Source organism: Melanostigma gelatinosum (genome assembly GCF_949748355.1).
Source record: "Melanostigma gelatinosum genome assembly, chromosome: 8".
Taxonomy (NCBI): domain Eukaryota; kingdom Metazoa; phylum Chordata; class Actinopteri; order Perciformes; family Zoarcidae; genus Melanostigma; species Melanostigma gelatinosum.
Window position 1 is genome coordinate 15,730,619 of NC_136641.1, and position 19,325 is coordinate 15,749,943.

Below are 19,325 nucleotides of genomic sequence, written 5' to 3' on the forward strand. Positions count from 1 at the left end.
TTTAGTTAATCTCGCTGCAGAAATTCCTTTCACATATTGAAACAAAAGTCAACCGACAAAAACTTTTAACAGTGAAAATGTTTATTAAAGGTGCTACTGTACAGATATTTGTAACATTTAGTTGACATGAGAAATAGTCTACTTTAAAAAAATGCAGCACCTGCAAAAACTGAGGACAGAGATTTAGGGTCTGAAATGACAAAATATTTTTAATGAGAGAAAATTACACCAAAACCATAACCAGTGACATTATTTATGTGTTGTATGTGTGAAAGGGGAGGTCACGGTCTTCGTAAAAATAAACGGAAACAAAAATAGATCTTGTGACACTAAGATTTGGTCCAAAGACTCCATGTTGGAGCAGCTCAAACTACAAAACAAACATCCATCTTGTAGAAGAATTGATCTCCGCTTGTCAGGTAGCAACATCGTCCTTCTTAAAAACTTGAATACTTATGGCAAAGAAACATCAAATAACTCATCCCAATCAAACAGAATATGCATGATCCAATCAGAAACTGGTTTTAATGTTTCAAAATAACAATACAATGATAAACAACAAATGCTCTAATTGCGAGGTGGATTTTTATTCACTTACACTGCAAAAAAAAAAAGAAAGAAGAAACTATAACTATACCTAACTAACGAGATCCATAACACCATTAAAACTGCAGGCTTGTCATCAGAGAGAATGGTCACTTGGTCAAAAAGATTTCCATCTTTTAGCCACAAGGTGGCAGCCCCCCCAATGACGCATGATTGATGCTGGTTTCATTTCATGTGGATACAGTGACGATTGCCTAACCTGTGAACATGACTGGTCCAAAGATAACAATGCAATTTTAAAAACAAACAAAACGGTTCAGAAGTGAGCAAAATTGTTATTTTCCTGTTTATTTATGTCCGTTTCTTGAACTGGTGATCGGGTAAAGCAATTAAAACACCGCACAACGTTCACATGTTTAAACTTGGAAATAAGAGATAAAAATGACAATTTCATAAAAAATAAAAAAACGAACAAAGATATCATCACAACATTATAAAGACATTTTGGCCGGTGTCTTCTGCAAGTTTGCAAATTGAGTAGTTATGTACCGGTAGAGAGGACAAAATGAAAAAAATCGACAAGAGATAAAAAGTTTGTAAAAAGGAAGTGATTATGCAGCCAGGAAAGCGCTGGGGTGGTTGCTTCCTTAATATTTAATACTACCGTTTTATCCTCAGTGGTGTTAGAGGGTTCTTAAAGCAAAGAGATGCACTGCCTATACAGACCTAATGATATGCGGGGGGGGGGGGGGGGGGGGTGCACCTGCCATGGGACAAGCTCACAGTTGACAGCTTTCACCATCTCTGGACTATGTTCTGAGTTTTAACAGATGGCCACATGTGGTCAGAGATGCAACATACCTTACTGACACAACCGTTTTCTGAGATATGATTTGTTGAAAAGGGAACGAACAGAATACAAAGACAGAACAGCAGAAACCGCCCCCCCCAGTAGCATGTCACCCATGTCTGCTACAGCTCCCCCTCCTGTCTGATGGATCCCGCTCAGCAGTGTGGGGCCTTTGTGCTCCAATGGGGCATGGATGGAGAGAACACGACTGTGTTCGCTGTCTTTGTTGGACATGGTGAAGAGCAAAGATGGGAGGTTTGGGGGTGTGAAAAGGGGGTGACTCAAGGTTGTCCCTGCAGTGGAGGAGGTGCGGCTTCCTCCTGAGGTGATGCACTCATGCTGTGACCGCGTCCTTCTCCTTCTTGTCACTGTCTTCATGCCAGGTGAGACGTTCCTCATAGAAGGCTATGACGATCTGTGGGCACTTATTATTGGCCTCCTTGGCGAGCACAAGATCGGCCTCATCGGAGTCTTTCCTGCAAGAGATGAAGGACATGATGAAGTTGGATAACACACTATTTTTCCATACATGTACTATCTCGGAGCTCGGAGCTTGTCAAAGATGGCAACTAATAATACGTTAGAATATGTTAGAAAAGTGCACATCAGAAACACACTCTCCTACACACGACTGTATGTTCTTGGAATTACATTGCACATATTTTAATTATCACTATTGATGACATTTCGTACAAACTTTTTAACTTCAAATTATTATTTTATCAGGGAATATATAATTGAGCGGTCCTTGTGAATGCTTTTACAGCCCCCCCCCGTTAAGGCTCTGTCAGACAGAACATGGTTGGAGTTGCGTTAGCCGCTGGCTTCAGCACACTTGTGCTTTGCTGGACGACTGAAAAGCTGCAGTGGCGCGGGACAAGCCACTGGAAATAATTGTTTTCAGACTGCAGGGAAGCCACCGTCGCGTTGTGTCTCAAAAAGGCCATTAGACTTAAATGAAACTGTCATCAACATGTCAGTCATACTAAAAAAAGAATTATGTTTTGGGTATTTCAGTGCAATTTAGTATTTGCGTATCTTTCATAATTTGAGTCGGAAAATGTTTCAAAACAAAAAACGGTTACAAATCATGATAACACATTATAAATAGCGCTTACAGGAAAAGTAGGCAGATGGAGCTTGTGAATCTGTTTAGGATGCGCCGTGATTACATTTATTCTCCTTTTTATATTCCTATAGATTTTTTAAGCATTCATTTAAAAAAACGTTAATGACCAAATCAGCTAAGGTAAAACTGTTGCCTCACCATGAAGTGCTGCCTGGTCGGGCATGAGTGATGAGGTACTACACATATATCCATCTAGCTAATATGTAATGACATTAAATTTTATGGTGTGGCTTACTGTTTGTACACGAATGGACAGCTAGGCTATTAGTGCTGCTAATGGGTGATTTGTCAGTGGCAATCTGGCACATTCAGAGCTGCCGTTTAAAAGAATCATGCCCGACAGGTCACAAGCAGCAGCAGCAGCACAGATAGAAAGTGTTGCAGGCAACACCCGCAGCACCAAAGGGTCAACACTTAGAAACCAGCGGTGTACCGGTTCTTCAGAGGAAACATGAATACCAAGTACCTGATTAAGTGGAAACACCAACGCAGAGTACTTATGAGTATGTGTAATTAGAAGAATAGAATTTGAGGAGAAAACAACCATGAGAATTTCTACAAATTAAACTTCCTCATACAGAAAACTATCCTCGCCGCCTAAAACCTAAAGTCTTACCGTAACAAGTTACAATCGTAATCTTCTTTAATCACCCGTATCGTTTGTTTAAAGAAAGAAAAAATGTGGAGGATGTTGAGAAAGTGCATGTCACAAATCTCTTGTGGTATCTGAAACATGTATTTGTAGATGCAGTTGATTAGAATGCTGCAGAAAGAGTGCACATCTACTTGAGAAGTCCTGAACATTCTGAAAAGCAGCGTGTGTGCGTGTCCGAGTACAGACACGGGCCACGGAGCCGCATATCTTCAATAAGGACTTCTTAAAAAAAATAGGTCAATTTTTTTAGCAGTCTTAAAATTACCTTCCCACAAAACTAGGGGCACAAAAAAAAAAAAGAAAAAAAAAAAAGAAAAAAAAAAGAAAGAAAGCGTGAACCACAAGAGTGATAAATGAATATAGAAAAGTCAATGCACCGGTTTGACGTGCCCACTCTAAACATCCTGATTCGGGGACGGCCCTTGATTTAATAGTTAGTCATCTTAGTACACGTTTTAAATGACAACCTTCCTGTATTTTTGAGTAGTGATTACATTTCACACAGCAACATTGGGCACAAACTATGTTCCACATGCAAATTTGGAGATGAACAGATAAAGGAAACCTACCACTTCATAAGAAACATTAGGTCTCCACATGAGTCAGTTGCTCCAATGATCTTCTCTGGCTCCAGTCCTCTCTCGAAGCCACGTGCAACTAGAATGTCCTCCTGCAGGACAAGAAAGAGAGAAAAACATTTCATACAGCATGCAAAAATACTGGAGTATGTTACAAAGAATCGTTCGATTGTAGACTACTTGCGTTGAGACACATTGACGTTCAAAAGTTTGGGCTCGCCGGCCACAAAACCTTAATTTGTTACAGTCAGGTGGCTGAAAGGACTGCTCTTTGTCTTTGAATTGTCTTTCATGCTTTTAGGTTGCAGAAAGTCCCCCACACAAAGAGATGCTATTCTGGATGAGGAGTTCGCCAAAAAAACAGTTGTGTTTTGTACACGGTTCAACCAGACTGACAAGAAAGAGACAACGATCCCCCCCAAGCAAACAGACAGAAACAGACAGAAGAAACAGACAGTTAGCAGTATATGAACACCAGCTCATCTATACTATGGACTGGCCCAAAGAACAGACTAACTCAATATTTAGAGCCCGAATGCAGAGACCGTTTTGGTTCAATAATGACCGAGGGTCACTTACGCTTTTCTGGACTGAAAAACTAATTTATTTGTTATAGTATTAGCGCAAAAAAGGGTGACAACCGTCCTCTACCCTGGCATGCAACACTTTGGGTTCAACCGATTTGAATTGTATATAATACAAAAAGGTGTCTGAGTTACACTTTTTTAAATCTTTGTTAAAATAGTAAATATTGAAGGGCTTTGGGATATATCGACAGCATGATATGAGACTAGAAATGGTCTTACATTTTGTTATATGACACAAGTGCTGGTTTTGAAGCTACATTAAAAATGAATCGCTCAACAGAGAAAATATGAAATGTCCCCTCACTTCCTAACCCACTGATGTGTGCTGCATGTCTGCTAGCAGAGGCTTTGGTGAATCAATGACAAGCTGCTGAAGTGTTCCTCTCTCTTCTAAGATAAGACCCCCATCAGCTGTGACAGGGGTCTTAATGAGGTTTTAAATCAAGAGCTAAGCTATTGTTTCTTCCAAGAGTGGAAAGCTACTTTTTAAGTCAACTTCACATGTGCAAAGTATCTATAAAAACTAAATTATACCCCATCCACTGCAGACTTGTGTTGCAATGATAAAACTACTGCACCAACACATTACATACCTCCTTCTTCTTCTTCTTTTTGGGCTTACTTCCACCCTCCACCTCCTCCTCATCTTCCTCATCCTCATCATCATCAGAGCTTCTCTTCTTCGAGCTACTGGAGTCTTTGGTGCGACCTGGGGAGCCTGTGACTGATTTGCTGGGCGTGGAGCTTCCACCACCACTGCTGCTGCTCTTCTTATAAGTCTTCATGAATTCTGAAATAAGTTCAGGACAGCCCAGATTCTTCTCTGGCTCCCAGGTGTTGTGTTTTCTGAAGAGGATCACATCATTTTTAGTAACATACTTGACATATCATCATCATCTTTCAATGGAATCGTATGGTGATTGAATCATATATCGGGATACACGTTGTTGATCATAACAAGCACACTGAAACGGTTATCTTAATCTGATTACTCTGTATTTGGGTGCATGTATGAAGTCAGTATATGGCTGGAAGTATGTATTGTTTCTCTATAATTTCAGTTGAAACTGTTCTGTACATAGGCTTTACCATGTGGTTATGTCACAGACGTTTTATTTATTAAACTACCAGAAACATCCTATATTGTGATATATATCGTCGTCAAGATATGAAAGGACCTATATCATGACAGAAGCCATAATGTCCATGACACTGTCGTGTATCTTTTAATCTTCAGTATCTATTGTGTCCGAGACTTCGGGGCAGCATTAGAGTAAACGGATGTAATTTACTGGGTGAATGTTGAATTTGGCCCTGCAGGCTTGGCTAATTATATCCACATTAATAACAGATATTAAGCACACATATACACTCCAAACATATTAAATAATTGTGATATACAATTTCAACTACTTCCCAGTACCTCGTTGATGGCGTTTAGTTAACGTAAGCTTAAAATCTGTGGCGGTGTAAGTGCAAGACTGCGTCGCATACTGGCAAAGAAAACAACTTACTCTGAATATCCTTTCCACTTGAGGAAGAACTCCACCCTGCCTTTCACCACTCTCCTGTCCAGCACCTTCTCCACAACATACTCTTCCTCATCAGATGATGAGGAGTCTTCTTCGCGAGACTTTTTGCCCATAGCAAAGTTTGTTGGCACTTTCCTGTACAAGGAAAACGATGGAGAAGCGAACGTTGAAGAGAATAATGGATGATATGTTCCAGACGACACAGACGAATCGGGCTCTAGCTAGCTAACGTTAACGAACATCATTTCATTGTCGTTACTCCAATCTGCAACAGGCATGCTAAACTAACAGGCTGGATAAATACATCTCCGTGGTTGTCCACTCGCTCAAATGAGACAACGTTGTCAGAAAACGTTAATACGTGCACATAGAAATGAAGAACTGAGGTTGTTTGCTGAGCAACTACCAAACCAATGGGCAAACTTGCTTAAGCATGTTACGTTAGCCTGCAAGCTAACGCCTCAGCGGCTACTAGCTACCAGCTAACAGTGACACAGAATGGAAATTGTTGAACGACAACATGCAGCAGCATGGAGCGTTTCGCATTGTGTTGAGAATGCCTACCCTTTGGACGCGTAGATCGTCGGTCAGACCGGTTAACTTCGTCGATACCGCGTGTCTTTTGTGGAACTGCGGTGTTTGAGGCCAACGCTGGAGCTACTTTAGCATATAGCCTGCTGGATCACATAAAGGTGCTTCGCGCTTGCCTGTGCGTAAAAAGCGCGCGGTAAAGACGCACAATGAAGGTACCCGCCCCTAGGTCAGCTGATGACCCACTTATATACCGAGCGAATATACTCCTACAACGAGTATAACTTCACTCTTACATAGTTTGGAACGTGTTTATTGTAATATAAATGTGTGTGTCACGATATCAACTTAACGTAAGACACACGTATTTAGCAGTGAAAGGTGTGTTGACGTTGTTTTATGGAGAAAGGCGCAGCTACACCTGCAACCACAAGTCAAACATCTGAATAATTTAAGATTTGATGATTTTGGGGGCTTTTGCTCTGTACATTCGTATTGCATCACATAGAACATTCGAAATCTCACACATTTGTCTTCCGATCCCTTCAGGCTTCAAACAACATCCATCTTACATCGTCGTGGTTGTGGAAAGCACCGCCTACCGCCACGTCACTGGTGGTTGGTAGTGATTGATTGAATTTGGACCAATCCAGATTCAACCAGTGCAGACGACAGACTGCAGCGGGAACAACTGGGCCAATTGCTGTGCGAAAGAGGTGGTTCCTTTGCTGTTAGTTCTACTGTTGGGATCCAGGCTCGTCTGACGCAGATCGCTTTTCTCCGGTCAGTCCATAAGGAGTCTTCAAGGATTCGCCCGCAAATATGTCGAAAGATGTGAGTATCGCATTTGGAAACCGGTTCAGGCCATTACCCTGCACACTGTGCGCATACAAAATGCGTTAATTTGAAGCCATTGCGAATAGGCGAGGCGTTGTATTGTGTTGTATATCAAGCCTGGGAAATCCGCCATTTTACAGCAGCTGGGCCTCGTGGCCCCTTTGTTCTTGCTCTCCAGCTACGTACGAAATGCAGGCGTTTCACTCCATGCTTGTCTTAAGTAATACTATTCTAAATGCAAATACACTACATTTAACACTCATGCATTACGTGTTTGTGTCTAGCTGTTGCTAAAAGCGCTACTTGGCACCAGGCCGCCCCGCTGACGGTAATGGCGGCGACGTCCCGATTTTTTGCTATGTGACGCAAGACTGGCTTCGTAAACGATTAGGCCTCACGTTACCGCGTTGTTCGTTCTGAAGCGGTTCATTGTTAACGTAGTCGTGCACGACTTGGCACGCGGCGCTCCGGCCAGTGCTGGTGATTGTACTCTAATGTCACTGTCCATTGTGCCCCGTCAGGTCCCACGTGAACCGGAGCAGCTCCGCAAGCTGTTCATCGGAGGTCTGAGCTTCGAGACCACCGACGAAAGCCTGCGGGCTCATTTTGAGCAATGGGGGAGCCTTACAGACTGTGTGGTAAGTGGGGTTTCACAATCGCCCGTGACCCGGTTACACACTGTGGCATGCTAGTGGGTAACACTGGGAATAACTGAATTCTCCTCCTTCAGGTCATGAGGGATCCCAACACAAAGAGATCAAGGGGCTTTGGCTTTGTGACATACTCATCGGTGGATGAAGTTGATGCTGCCATGTCTGCCCGCCCCCACAAGGTTGATGGAAGAGTGGTTGAACCCAAACGAGCAGTTTCCAGAGAGGTATGTTGGCTTTAATATTTTTGATTTGACCCATATTGAGTATGCGTTTGTAAAGGAAAGGCGTGTGTAGTAACAAAAATCTACGCTCACAGGACTCAAACCGGCCAGGTGCCCACGTGACCGTGAAAAAGATCTTCGTCGGGGGCATCAAGGAAGATACCGAGGAGTCCCACTTGCGAGATTACTTCTCACAATTTGGCAAAATCGAGGTCATTGATATCATGACTGACCGTAACACTGGGAAGAAGAGGGGCTTTGCCTTCGTGACCTTTGATGATCACGATTCAGTCGACAGGATTGTCAGTAAGTACAAATGCTCGCTGTTCTCCTGCAGGTTGACCATCCTGTCTCGACTGGCCACTAACCGTCTCTTCGTCCCACAGTCCAGAAATACCACACAATCAACTCTCACAACTGTGAGGTGAGGAAGGCTCTTACAAGGCAGGAGATGCAGACTACAGGAATGGGTATGAGCAGTTAACTCTTTTATGCAATATTCTCGGCAGTGGTTTTTAAAACCCTGGCAGTTTGACACTATTCCAGAAGTAATGATTGTGTTATGGTTTAGGCCGCAGCAGCGGCGGAAGGCCCTACGAATATGACCGAGGCTTCAATCAGGGTAAGACTTCTTTTCTGATGGGGCCACATACTATTCCATTATACATGTATGTGTCTGAAGCCTAACTTTGGTATTTACTCTTTCAGGGGGCAGGGGTAGATATGGAGACGGTCCTTACAATTGCAATGGAGGTGATGGTGGTAATGGAGGCGGAGGCAGTGGTGGTGGTAAGTAGGCAGTTTTGAGTTTCTCACACTTCCCCCTGACAATTTTGGCAGTCTTGTCTGCGTGGGTTGAATTATTTCAACAGTTGCTGCATGGCAAAGCACTAAAATAATATTTGTGTCTTAGGCTATGGAGGAGGTCCCGGCGGTCCTGGGGGATATAACAATGGTGGCAACCGAGGATATAGCCAAGGTTACAACCAGGGTGGTGGTGGTGGTGGTGGTGGTGGAGGAGGTGGCGGCAGCGGCGGCGGCTATGGAGGAAATGGCTATGACAGCAACGGCTATGGTAAGTGCTTTAGCGCCCCGTAACGAACGTTTCTGTGGTCAAGATGTGATTTATTAAAGCTGTTGGTCTGCTTGCAAATTCTCACAGGTAACTGTGGTGGTGGTGGAGGAGGAGGGAGCAGCGGCGGTGGTGGCGGTGGAAATAACTACAACAACATGGGCCACTACGACCCCCAGGCCTCCAACTTTGGCCCAATGAAGAACAACTTTGGTGGTGGTAGCGGAGTTGGCAGGAACTTCGGTAAGATGGCGGAAGGGCAATGCAAGGATGCTTACATTTAGCATAGTTTCTGTAAGCTAAGTTTTCCTTTGTTCCCAGGTGGTAGTGGTGGTGGCGGCGGCGGCAGCAGCAGCAGCAGCGGCGGTGGTGGCGGCGGCTATGGAGGGGGCTCAAACAATGGTGGTGGATATGGCCGTTCAGGACGCTTTTGAAATGTGAAGTGGTAAGTGTTCACTGGCACGTCTGACCTTTTTAATCTTTTCATAAAACCAGAGTTTGTAGTTGCAGGGACTCGTTAAGTGTAGATAACACATTTTTTCAAATCACTCTGGATGTCAGGTCATATGAAGTCAGTGCACACAGTTAACAATGTTGTTCCGTATTGTTCAACAGGACTGAGTACTTAGGAGAGGAGAGCAAGGAGAGGAGAGGAGAGCAAGGAGAGGAGAGCAAGCGAATTGACAGGGCAGCTGCAGGTTTACCTCCTAAATCTGCTCAGCCAAACAGTTGTGGCAGGTTACAGCTGCTGCAAGAAGAGATGTACAGTAGATAAATCATGGAGGGTCTTCATTTAAACGTTGTGTTTTTTCATCGAATGTGTTTTTTGGGAAAGAAAGCATTCCAATGAGGTTTTATGTAGATTGTTTTTCTTTAAAGTCTGGTTTTTATTTGTAACTGCATCCAAGCTGAAATAAAGGATCTTTCAGTTTTTTTACAAAAGTGTTGTTAGCCTCTTGAGTGGTTTGGGAAAGGGAGGGTTCACTATCAGGTGCTGCACATTGTGGGATGAGGGAAATATTTCACATAATGCAAGCGGCCAAAGAATCCATGTGATGTGTGAGAAGCCCTGCGCTATTCACCATATACATCATGAGTAAGTGCATTTACAATGCTGGTTGAGGAATGAGAAGTGGTGCACAAATACTTCCACCATAAAGAGCCCACCACTTGGTACAGACTGCCCTGAGTTCTGCAAAGATCAACTGGAGGATGCTAGCTTACATGCAAAGTCTTTGAGGCTAGTCATGGAAGCCAGCTGAGGGAGAGAAGTAGCAAAACCGTCGCCAGGATCATTGAAGCAGGGGAGAGTGAGAACAGAAGCCTGAGGCTAGCAGGCAGCAGCTTCCAAAAGGCTTAAATGCTTTCTGTAGGTAAGACCAGACTTCTCAACTACTGATAGTATGTCTTGCTTTTTCATGTAGCTGGTAGTAAGTCGTGTAGCCCAGTAATGACATGACATATTTGTGCAAACAAGTTTTATTATGACTTACACTGATGTTCACTGGTAAAATTGGCCTCCTAATTGTGCATAGAGGCCCTATAACATATTGCATGCTGTGAAAAAAATGATGTTTTTGTGGAAGAACTACTTTACTCAATTTGTGTTTCTGCTTTTCAGGAAACTCCCTGGCCTTCAAAACCTGACTTCATTTCAGTGACTGGCTAAATCAGGTACATTCATTAAAACCTTCACATTTTGGTCAAAGTTTTCATTTATTTGACTTTTTTTTTCCTTTTTTTGTCTTTACAGGTTTCCTGAACAATCATGCTGGTGCTTTTTTATCTAAAGACTGCTGTGCAGTGTCCTATTTATATATATTTTTTTAATAAAGTGATTTTTATAAGTAACTGGTGTGGTTTCAGTCAATTGTAGGATGGGGGAAGGTGTCCAATGAGACGTGTGTGGCAAGTTTGACATGGGGGTCATAACAACATTGAATAACTTTCAGTCAATCTACTGTCGATTGGCACAATCCAGCAGTATGCCTCATTCTGAAGGAGTGAAATCATGAGCTTCCGTTAATCAGCGTTGCTCTCTCTTGCATAGTTGCGTGAGGTACCAAATAAACTTTACCATCGGGTGTTTGTTGCAGGGCATATTCATCTATTGAGTATGGTTGTCCATCCTCATCTCGCAAGTGAGAAAATACTTCTGAATAAAGGTCTGTAAGGCGACATTTCATAAAAGCCAAGCTGTGCTGGAACTCGACTCTTTCCTGTGCCAGGTGCTCTCTTTTGGCATGCAGCTGGTTCAGCTCTCTTTCGAGATGAAATATGCTCTCAAGCTTCCTTTTCCTGCAGTTCTGAGCTGCCACCTTGTTCTTCCCTCGCCGTCTAATGTCCCGCACCAGTGCTAGTTGAGTCTCTGTCAGAGTATACTGTGTCAGGAGCTCATTGAAGTCATCCACAGGTAGATTGATCATCTTCTGCATTGGGAAGGGGATCTTCAAAGACACGGCCCGCCGCTCATCTCTGCTTAGTAGACCTGGAGTGGAGCTACTTCCGTGTGCTTTTGCATACATGTTGTATTGTGAGCTCCCTCTGCTGGACGCTCCAGAGTCAATGTGTAGGTTGCCCAGAGCAGAGGTCTGACCCTGCTGTTTCACTGATTGAGTCAGAGCATTGGGTTCAGTATGAGATAAAGTCTGTGTTGAAAAATAACATGGCTGTGCACCTGAGTGAGACTGACTCTGGTAGTCCATTGAGTAATGGACGTGTGCTCTTCTGGCGTGTTCAGCCATGTTGTCTGGTTCTCCATCACTATAAGTCATGCCTATGTCTACACTCTGGTAACCTGGTGCACCACCAACAGGATTATCTGGGGAGGCCAAAGGTGGACTGGAACCCAGGGACAGACCAGAGTCCGACTCTAGATCATCACCTGGGCGAGCGTGTGAACTTTGTCTGTGTGTAGTCCACAGTGTGTGCCGACGTAGATCCTGAGCAAGACAAGCGTTGGCCCTCCTGTGCCCTTGGCTGGTACCGGACATGTTCGTTTGTTCCCTAAGAGCCATGTGTGAGGGCTGTGTGTGAGAAGACATGGGCAGCATTCTTTGATTGTGCTGACCATCAGGGTGTCCGTACAGTGCCTCTGCGTTGCTGCTTGGACGATGACAGACGGGCACCTCTTCAGAGTAACATCCATCGTAAGTAGCACCAGTGCTGAGCTCACAGGCAGCAGGTGGAGTCTCGGAATGGGACTGAGCCATCTCGTATCCTCCCATCGGGACCATGGGCTCCATGTTTTGGTACTGTGCCGTTTGATAGGAGCCTGCACTGGAGTCTTCAAACTCCTGCAACAAAAACGAAATGAGGCTCGGCCAGTTATGAATGACCGGTACATCGGTGTACATGTCACACTAATGGCAATAAAAAGATTGACGGCAATAATCAAATTTGCAAGAACTCTGAATTAATTAGTGGAACTGTGTATTTTCCACATTTCATCTCGCTCACGAACACAGTTTGCCCCCACTTCAGCATGCCACCCATGGCCTATGAAGGGCTCTCATAGATGTGATCAGGTTTCACCTGGAAACAGATGGCTATTGTGCGGTGCAGGGGGCCGCGAGCAACATGCAGCACTTGCCTCCGCTCACAACCTCTTCATCCTGCCATCATTCAAATGGGCCATTGTTGCCTTCCTCAGCTACGTATTAGTTTTTCAACAGTTAGCAACACGTGAAAAGAGGAAGTATTTATTCCACTAGAATGAAACATGTTGGATTTAGTCATTTGTTTAATACAAAATAAGCTGCCTCCATGATAACGCAGCATGAGATATTGTGATAACATTGGCATTTTTCAGGGAACAGACACAATAAATAAAAATGAATGTTTCCAGTGTGTCAGTGCTGAAGAGTTACCTGCAGCTCTGTGATGGCCATCAGCTCCTGCCAAGCCACATCCATCTCTGCGTCCTGAGGAGCTCCATGAGACCTGGCTCCAGGGTAAGGATTTGACATGGACACTCCCCCACACAGCCTGCCTGGAGTGGCTAATACCTTGTGTAAGAAAAGACAAATTATAACCTCATTCATAAATCTATTTGAATCCAGATTATTTTTCTGTCTTCCCAGCTCATAGACAAACCTACCTCACAGGTTCTCCTCAGAGGGAGAACATAGTTGGCCGTGGAACACATTCAGGACAAGCTTTTGTTGCAAAAGATCAACCTGGCAAAGACACACAAACCAGTTATTATTCCCTACCCAGCGTCTAAACTCTAACACACCAGAAGGAAGAAAGAAAAAACAAAAATGTAGTATCTGCGAGCCGCTAAATCACATCATACGTTCAAACACACTTTACTAATCCATACAGCACATTACATATGAGTAGACCCGCTGCTGCTCAATAAATGACCCATAAATGAGAATGGGTGTTCTGTAGGTTCTTTGGAGCACATGAAGGGTTCAGTTGATTTAACTCCTCCCAACAGCTGTCCCGGGCGCAGCTATGCCGACCCCTGATAACACAATCTGCGGGAAAACAGCGCTCTCTTGAAGACACACTGCGGCCTGATGGCTGCTCTTTGAGACATTTGGTGTATGGCTTGCATGTTAGCAGTCATCTTTAAACTAGCCTGGTAGTAGTTTAAAGTGTTAGCATCTCCATTGATTTTCAGAATTTTGGAAATATTCCACTTGAGTTAAAAACACGATGAGAATTTAAAGTGTTCAACACACAATTGAAACAGCTGCCTAAACACCAACAGAGAAGCGGACACTGACTCACTTTTGAATTGATGCACTTTAAAATACACAATACACACACACACACACACACACATTTAGTTGTATGTATTTTGTTGCTTTTTATCCTGAATCTGCTTGTTTATATGGAATTAATTACATTTCAAAGAGAAACCAAGGATGGGGCTGCAAATTAGCTTCAGCTATGTACCTGTTGTATTGCTTTCCCTATTTTGAGTTGAGCCAATCAATATGTTTGAACAAACAGGAGTCTTCTCTCCAATAGCTGGGAGCTCCCAGGTGGCAGCCTTAAGCTTCTCCACTGACAATAACGCCGTAACTGCTTTGTGGTTATGACACAGTCGAAGGTACCTTTGAAGATAGAATTATCTAGAATTCAAAAGCTGATTAAAAATGAGTCGTCAAAGTCAGGCTAATTGTAGTGGAATATCACACAACAGGCTGTCACACTGAGGTGTCACAGATCACAGACCTGGTTCAATGAGTTAAACTATTGTAAAATGGGGTATATTTCTGTCTAAGACATGTATTTTACAAGTAATTATTTCTACTTGGTAATGGTGGAATCCGCAAATATGTGTTTTATCTTTTTTAATCAAAGATTTCAAATTTCCTGTTGACCTTCAAAACAAACTGCGTACAATTTGTAATATTGCGTATTATTTCAATGGCATCCGCCTGTACGGCTATTTGCTATCATCTGTCGTGTGTGAATTATTTTCTAGTTTTTAAAGGTTCTGAAACATAACTATTATATCCTGCGTTGTGTTTGTGGTACGTTTCTTATGGCCGTTTCCTTTACTGTAAGGAATCATAATCACCACTCAAATTTCACTGTCAGTTAAAAAGAAGTTGCTAAAATCAAGTTAAATTAAGTCAGCAGGATACAACTTCAAATGAAATGTTTCTTTGTGTTATTACTTCAACTCTATTTTTTACAACTGCAATGCTTGGAAGCTTCAGACACAATGTAATTACATCGTTCAACAGCTCACTTTGTTATATGATTATGTGTAATATCACATCACTGAAGTGATACATCGACTTAACTATACCGCTATACAGATTTAATTTAAGTGCAGAACATTGTAATCTCTTAGTATGCAGTAGCTTTGCAACAGAACAGATCTGACAAATCAGAAGAAGGAAGATGTGAATGAACATACCTGGCCAACATTCTCTGCTTCTTCAACAGGTGATGAGGTAAAACAAAAAAAAAGCTTCAGATGTGAAGCACAATCCTGGTGGTAAGAAAATGAAAAAATGAACAAAAAGAGAATCTGTTCTTTTTCACAGATGTGGTGTTTCTGACTTCTAAAGTAAAACAAATAAGGCCTTCTGCTCTTTCTCTTCTTCAACTGTCTGTCTGTCTCTCTCTCTGTTCAGCTACTCATACAGCCACCGGCATAAATGGGATGGCTCTGTGCAGACAAACGCAATCTTCCTGTAAAGCACCCACACCACATTTTTTTTTCTACTCTTGTATCCTTAATAGCACACTTACACCCCAACCTCCAAATTTCCCTTTTGCCCACATGACAAACCACAAACCAACAGTCTGACAATCATTGTCTGTCGACACTGAGGTAGGCAGATGTTTACAAAAAACAATAAAAAAAAACTGTATGCAATTTTGATTTAAATTATATAATGACTATACATATTAAACAGTCAGATTTAAAAAAAAAACTGAACGTGATTAAAAAGTAGCCGGATGGTTGTCTCTGTCCAGGCCAAACCGTACAGGAGCTGTGTCCTTTCAAAGCCTCCAAAACGAAAGGTATGAGGAGTGTGATGTGGAGCACCTGGAGCTGGCATTGCAGTGAGGGCCCTGTTCAAGCAGGAGTGGGTTGGAGGCAGGATTGAGACTTAGTTTAGCAGAGATGGAATGTACACCCTCCGACAGGTAAGAAAGACTACATTGTTCCTCTATCTGGCTGAGCAACCGCCAAGGGAGAGAGAGGAGCAGGGGCAGAATGGAGGGGAGCGTGTCTTACATAGCAAGTGACCATTAAAATCCCTCACGAAAAAATCCCCTCATTGCCCAGATCTGAAGCGCTGTGAGCAGTGAACTCACAAAGACTATGTGTTATGTACTCTATTGTGCAACAGCTTTCACACAATGACTGACAGTGGAGATGTTACTGTAGTTATTGCTCCATATAGAGCAATTTTTCTTTATGCACAGTGATAGACAGCAGCCTGTCTCACAGCGACAATGAGGATTTTTTTCACATAAAATATTCAAGACATTCCATGCTTTGTAAAATACCCCCTGCTGTGTGTAATGCGTACAGCATAGTGGATAGATTTCATTTTTAAAAAGCATTTGTTGATTAAATCACCTGACATACTGAAATATGCGTCCTATAATTCTGCCTGACTGCGTGACTACAACATATGCTACAGCCTTGCACAGTATATATTTTGTCTTTGTAAAACAAGCGGATGCAAATGCATGTTTGTAGAATGACTTGCATATACAAGGGATCCCCGGTCCGTAAAACAATTGCAGTGTGCAGCAAATGCAAGCAGTTTATGTTAATACGCATCGGACTGCATATCATTTCTTTTACTCAGAAATGCAAAGCTGAAAACATGTCGCAATCACTTTCTTCCTTGAATAGCAGTTAGTGAATAACTTTTTTACACTGCTAAACAGAAAACAAAATAATATAAGAGTCAAAACAAATCTCCTACATGTACAATATTTTCAATCAATTATTTGTACAAAATAGTGAATTGAAAGGGTTCACCCTCTTTATTAATAACACAGGTGATATGTTTAAATGTATTCTATAAGGAAAATGTACAGGGGGTTGAAGAGTTTTTATCGTGGGTTCATGAAAACACTTTTGATCTTTGTGAGTCACAGAAGCATTCGTGACAGATAAAGCTGATCTTAAGGTCTTTGTCGACACTTACAGTGGTAATTCAAGTAACTTTGGGATTTTTGTTCCACGGGAACACAAAGTGTGTGGGGACAAATACATGTAAGGTACTTGATGAGAATGTTTCCTCTGAATACTGGCCTGAAAACTTGACTTTTTTACTGTTGAATAAATGTACCTTATAGAGCTTGTGACAACACAAAATGGAGTTTCAGTAAGGCACTGTATATTACAAAACCATGAGAACATGGAGGGTTTTGTCTGACCCGACACAATATCACATCCCACAAAGACATAAATCTCAATGTTTTCTTTGTCATTGTTCTAAGATGGAAAAAGTAGGTGGCTGACGGAGTCAAGAAAGGTGAACGTCTACCAGGAATCAAAGAAGGGACTTCCCAACCCAAGTTCCTAGCACCCAGCCCCTGCCTCAACCACTGCCACAGCATGCCAAAGAGCACCCTGTTATTACTGCGACCACAATGGTTTAGAACCTGGACACAGTTCCCAGACCTACGCCTACTTTCCCTGTTTGTGTTTGTTTGCTCCAATTAGTCTTTAACATCTCTGCTTTCCAGCTTGCGTGAACCTCTCAGGGCTGTCAGCCTTTTCTTTGTTGTGCACCTCGATGCTACGAACAACTCTACGTCAAAAATAGACCGGATATGTTAGCTGGGAACTGCCCACAGTTGACTCACTTAGCTCTTAATGACCACTGAGTTTTATACTAGGGTGTGTTAAATTAAACGAGAGAATAAGGGTTAAATATGTTTGTCCGTTTGGTTGTTCCCCACCTCCGCTATGTGTCCTGGTGGTAGCATCTTATTTGTTCATTAAAGATGAAGAAATGTGGCACCTTTGGTTTTGTTTTAACATTCAAAAGGCTGTAATAGACATAAAGTGGAAAACCACCTCACATACTAAACATGAATGTGTGCCTTGGGTTGTGGTATCAAAGAGGGAATATTTTTGGAGTCAGCTTCTGGGAAAGGAAAAAAAAGAGAGGGCAGATGGAGTATTATTTCTTTATTTACTGAAGTGTAAAACATAGTTACACTATACTTTTTTCTATTGTTAATATTCGGCTTCAATAAAAACAACACTGAAAATAATAAAAGACATAAAAATGGTCATATGTGCAATTGTTTATCGTGGTAGTCAACTGGAAAGGGTTTTTCACTTCGGTCCACCAACACTATGCAGATGCTAATACCCAATTTCACGTGCTTTCCTAATTCTATTGTGGACAATGTTGAGATGTTTATTTTAATTTGTACATTTCTCATCTTTTTCAAATGAGCAGGATGCAAAATGATTTACTGGACACATTCATCAGAGCAACTGTATAGATGTTGATGGGAATCAGAGATAACTTTTCCATTGTTGTTTCTCAAAACGTCTGTCATGATAGTTATCGCCACCTGAAACCAAATGAGGAACCTGAAGATGCCACATCATTCTTCTGAATGTCTCAATAAGATGTGCGCTTATTTCAAGATGTTAAGATTAAGATAATGTTTTGTAACAACAGTACTTCAATATTTTATGATTATTTGTATCCTTACGCTTTTTATTAAACCATTTCCATATTATATTACTGGTGTTGGAAAAGAAAATTAGAATAAGAACATTGAAATTGTTTGTGTGCATGTGTGTGTATATATAGGTCATTGCATAAGGCAATGTGTTCAATGAACGTCAAGTCTGGTGGGTAATACAGACACAAAGAGGGAAGGTAAGGAAAGGAGGATGTTGGTTGGCGGAAGCTCTGCTTAATGCTGATAAAAGTAGCACTTGGTTCTTCGGAAGGGAACTGCTAACTGCTGTGGTTGCTGGCATAGAGCTGAGAAGAGGGGAGCAGCACATTACTTCATTTCTCTATCTATTGCTGCTATTCATTTCTACTTTTTAATCTTCGTGAGCATTTGACAGATACAGCAATAGATGGTTAATATTTGCTGAACTTTAAGCTGCATTATTAGTCACTTGAACAGTTTCCTCACCTCATGCTTTGAGGATTTATGCTTCATTCATGCTTTAGTCGTCAAGGTCCTTTAACTATGAAGTGCACTCAACCTATTTAAAAGAAAGTTAGGGAAATTCCATTTTCAAGCCAGCACCATTAGAAGTAGGCCAGTCATTTTGCATGTTAATTTATCACAAATGTTGATTCATCATTCAACTTTCATTCATCACCATCACCATCTCTCACAGCATAATGGTAACAGGGATGATTTTCAAACACATATAGGTATGAATGTGTATGATGTTTAAAATGAGTTGGCATTACAATGGCATCTAAGAATCTTTTAATCTATAGTATAAGTGTAAGCAAGTTCAAGGCAGCATACTGTTTCCTCTCTGGTTGGGTAAGTTTTGAAATCTTAGTGGCTGAATTGTGTAAACATAGTGCAGTATTGCAACATTTCATGGTTGTCCGCAGTGGTGGGGTTATGAATGCATCTCAGCATAGTTTGTAGCTTTTCACCATACACTGTTTGCAGTTAAATAATAGCTGTGCACCA

The 19,325-nt window shown here is 42.1% G+C and overlaps 3 protein-coding genes across 4 annotated transcripts; 1 reads left to right on the top strand and 2 right to left on the bottom strand.

The window, feature by feature from the left end:
• Window positions 1-501: 501 nt before the first annotated feature.
• On the bottom strand, window positions 502-6,576 carry cbx5 (chromobox homolog 5 (HP1 alpha homolog, Drosophila)). Its single transcript, XM_079273952.1, has 5 exons — window positions 6,442-6,576; window positions 5,860-6,012; window positions 4,939-5,191; window positions 3,750-3,850; window positions 502-1,872 (listed from the first exon to the last, which is right to left on the bottom strand). Exons 2-5 carry the CDS (start codon window positions 5,988-5,990, stop codon window positions 1,731-1,733), a joined length of 627 nt encoding a protein of 208 aa, XP_079130078.1. The 5' UTR covers window positions 5,991-6,012; window positions 6,442-6,576; the 3' UTR covers window positions 502-1,730.
• Window positions 6,577-7,127: 551 nt separating this feature from the next.
• On the top strand, window positions 7,128-11,042 carry hnrnpa1b (heterogeneous nuclear ribonucleoprotein A1b). 2 transcript variants are annotated; one of them, XM_079274067.1, is made up of 12 exons: window positions 7,128-7,242; window positions 7,767-7,883; window positions 7,976-8,122; window positions 8,215-8,425; window positions 8,506-8,589; window positions 8,691-8,741; window positions 8,828-8,908; window positions 9,033-9,194; window positions 9,282-9,434; window positions 9,513-9,636; window positions 9,807-10,865; window positions 10,945-11,042. In XM_079274067.1, exons 1-10 carry the CDS (start codon window positions 7,231-7,233, stop codon window positions 9,623-9,625), a joined length of 1,131 nt encoding a protein of 376 aa, XP_079130193.1. In that variant the 5' UTR covers window positions 7,128-7,230; the 3' UTR covers window positions 9,626-9,636; window positions 9,807-10,865; window positions 10,945-11,042. The 2 variants fall into 2 exon arrangements, with proteins under 2 accessions (XP_079130193.1, XP_079130194.1); XM_079274068.1 differs by having other exon boundaries at window positions 10,813-10,865.
• Window positions 11,043-11,157: 115 nt separating this feature from the next.
• Window positions 11,158-13,535, bottom strand: nfe2 (nuclear factor, erythroid 2). The gene is made up of 3 exons (XM_079274066.1): window positions 13,291-13,535; window positions 13,061-13,198; window positions 11,158-12,487 (listed from the first exon to the last, which is right to left on the bottom strand). Exons 1-3 carry the CDS (start codon window positions 13,336-13,338, stop codon window positions 11,201-11,203), a joined length of 1,473 nt encoding a protein of 490 aa, XP_079130192.1. The 5' UTR covers window positions 13,339-13,535; the 3' UTR covers window positions 11,158-11,200.
• Between the last annotated feature and the right edge of the window lie 5,790 nt (window positions 13,536-19,325).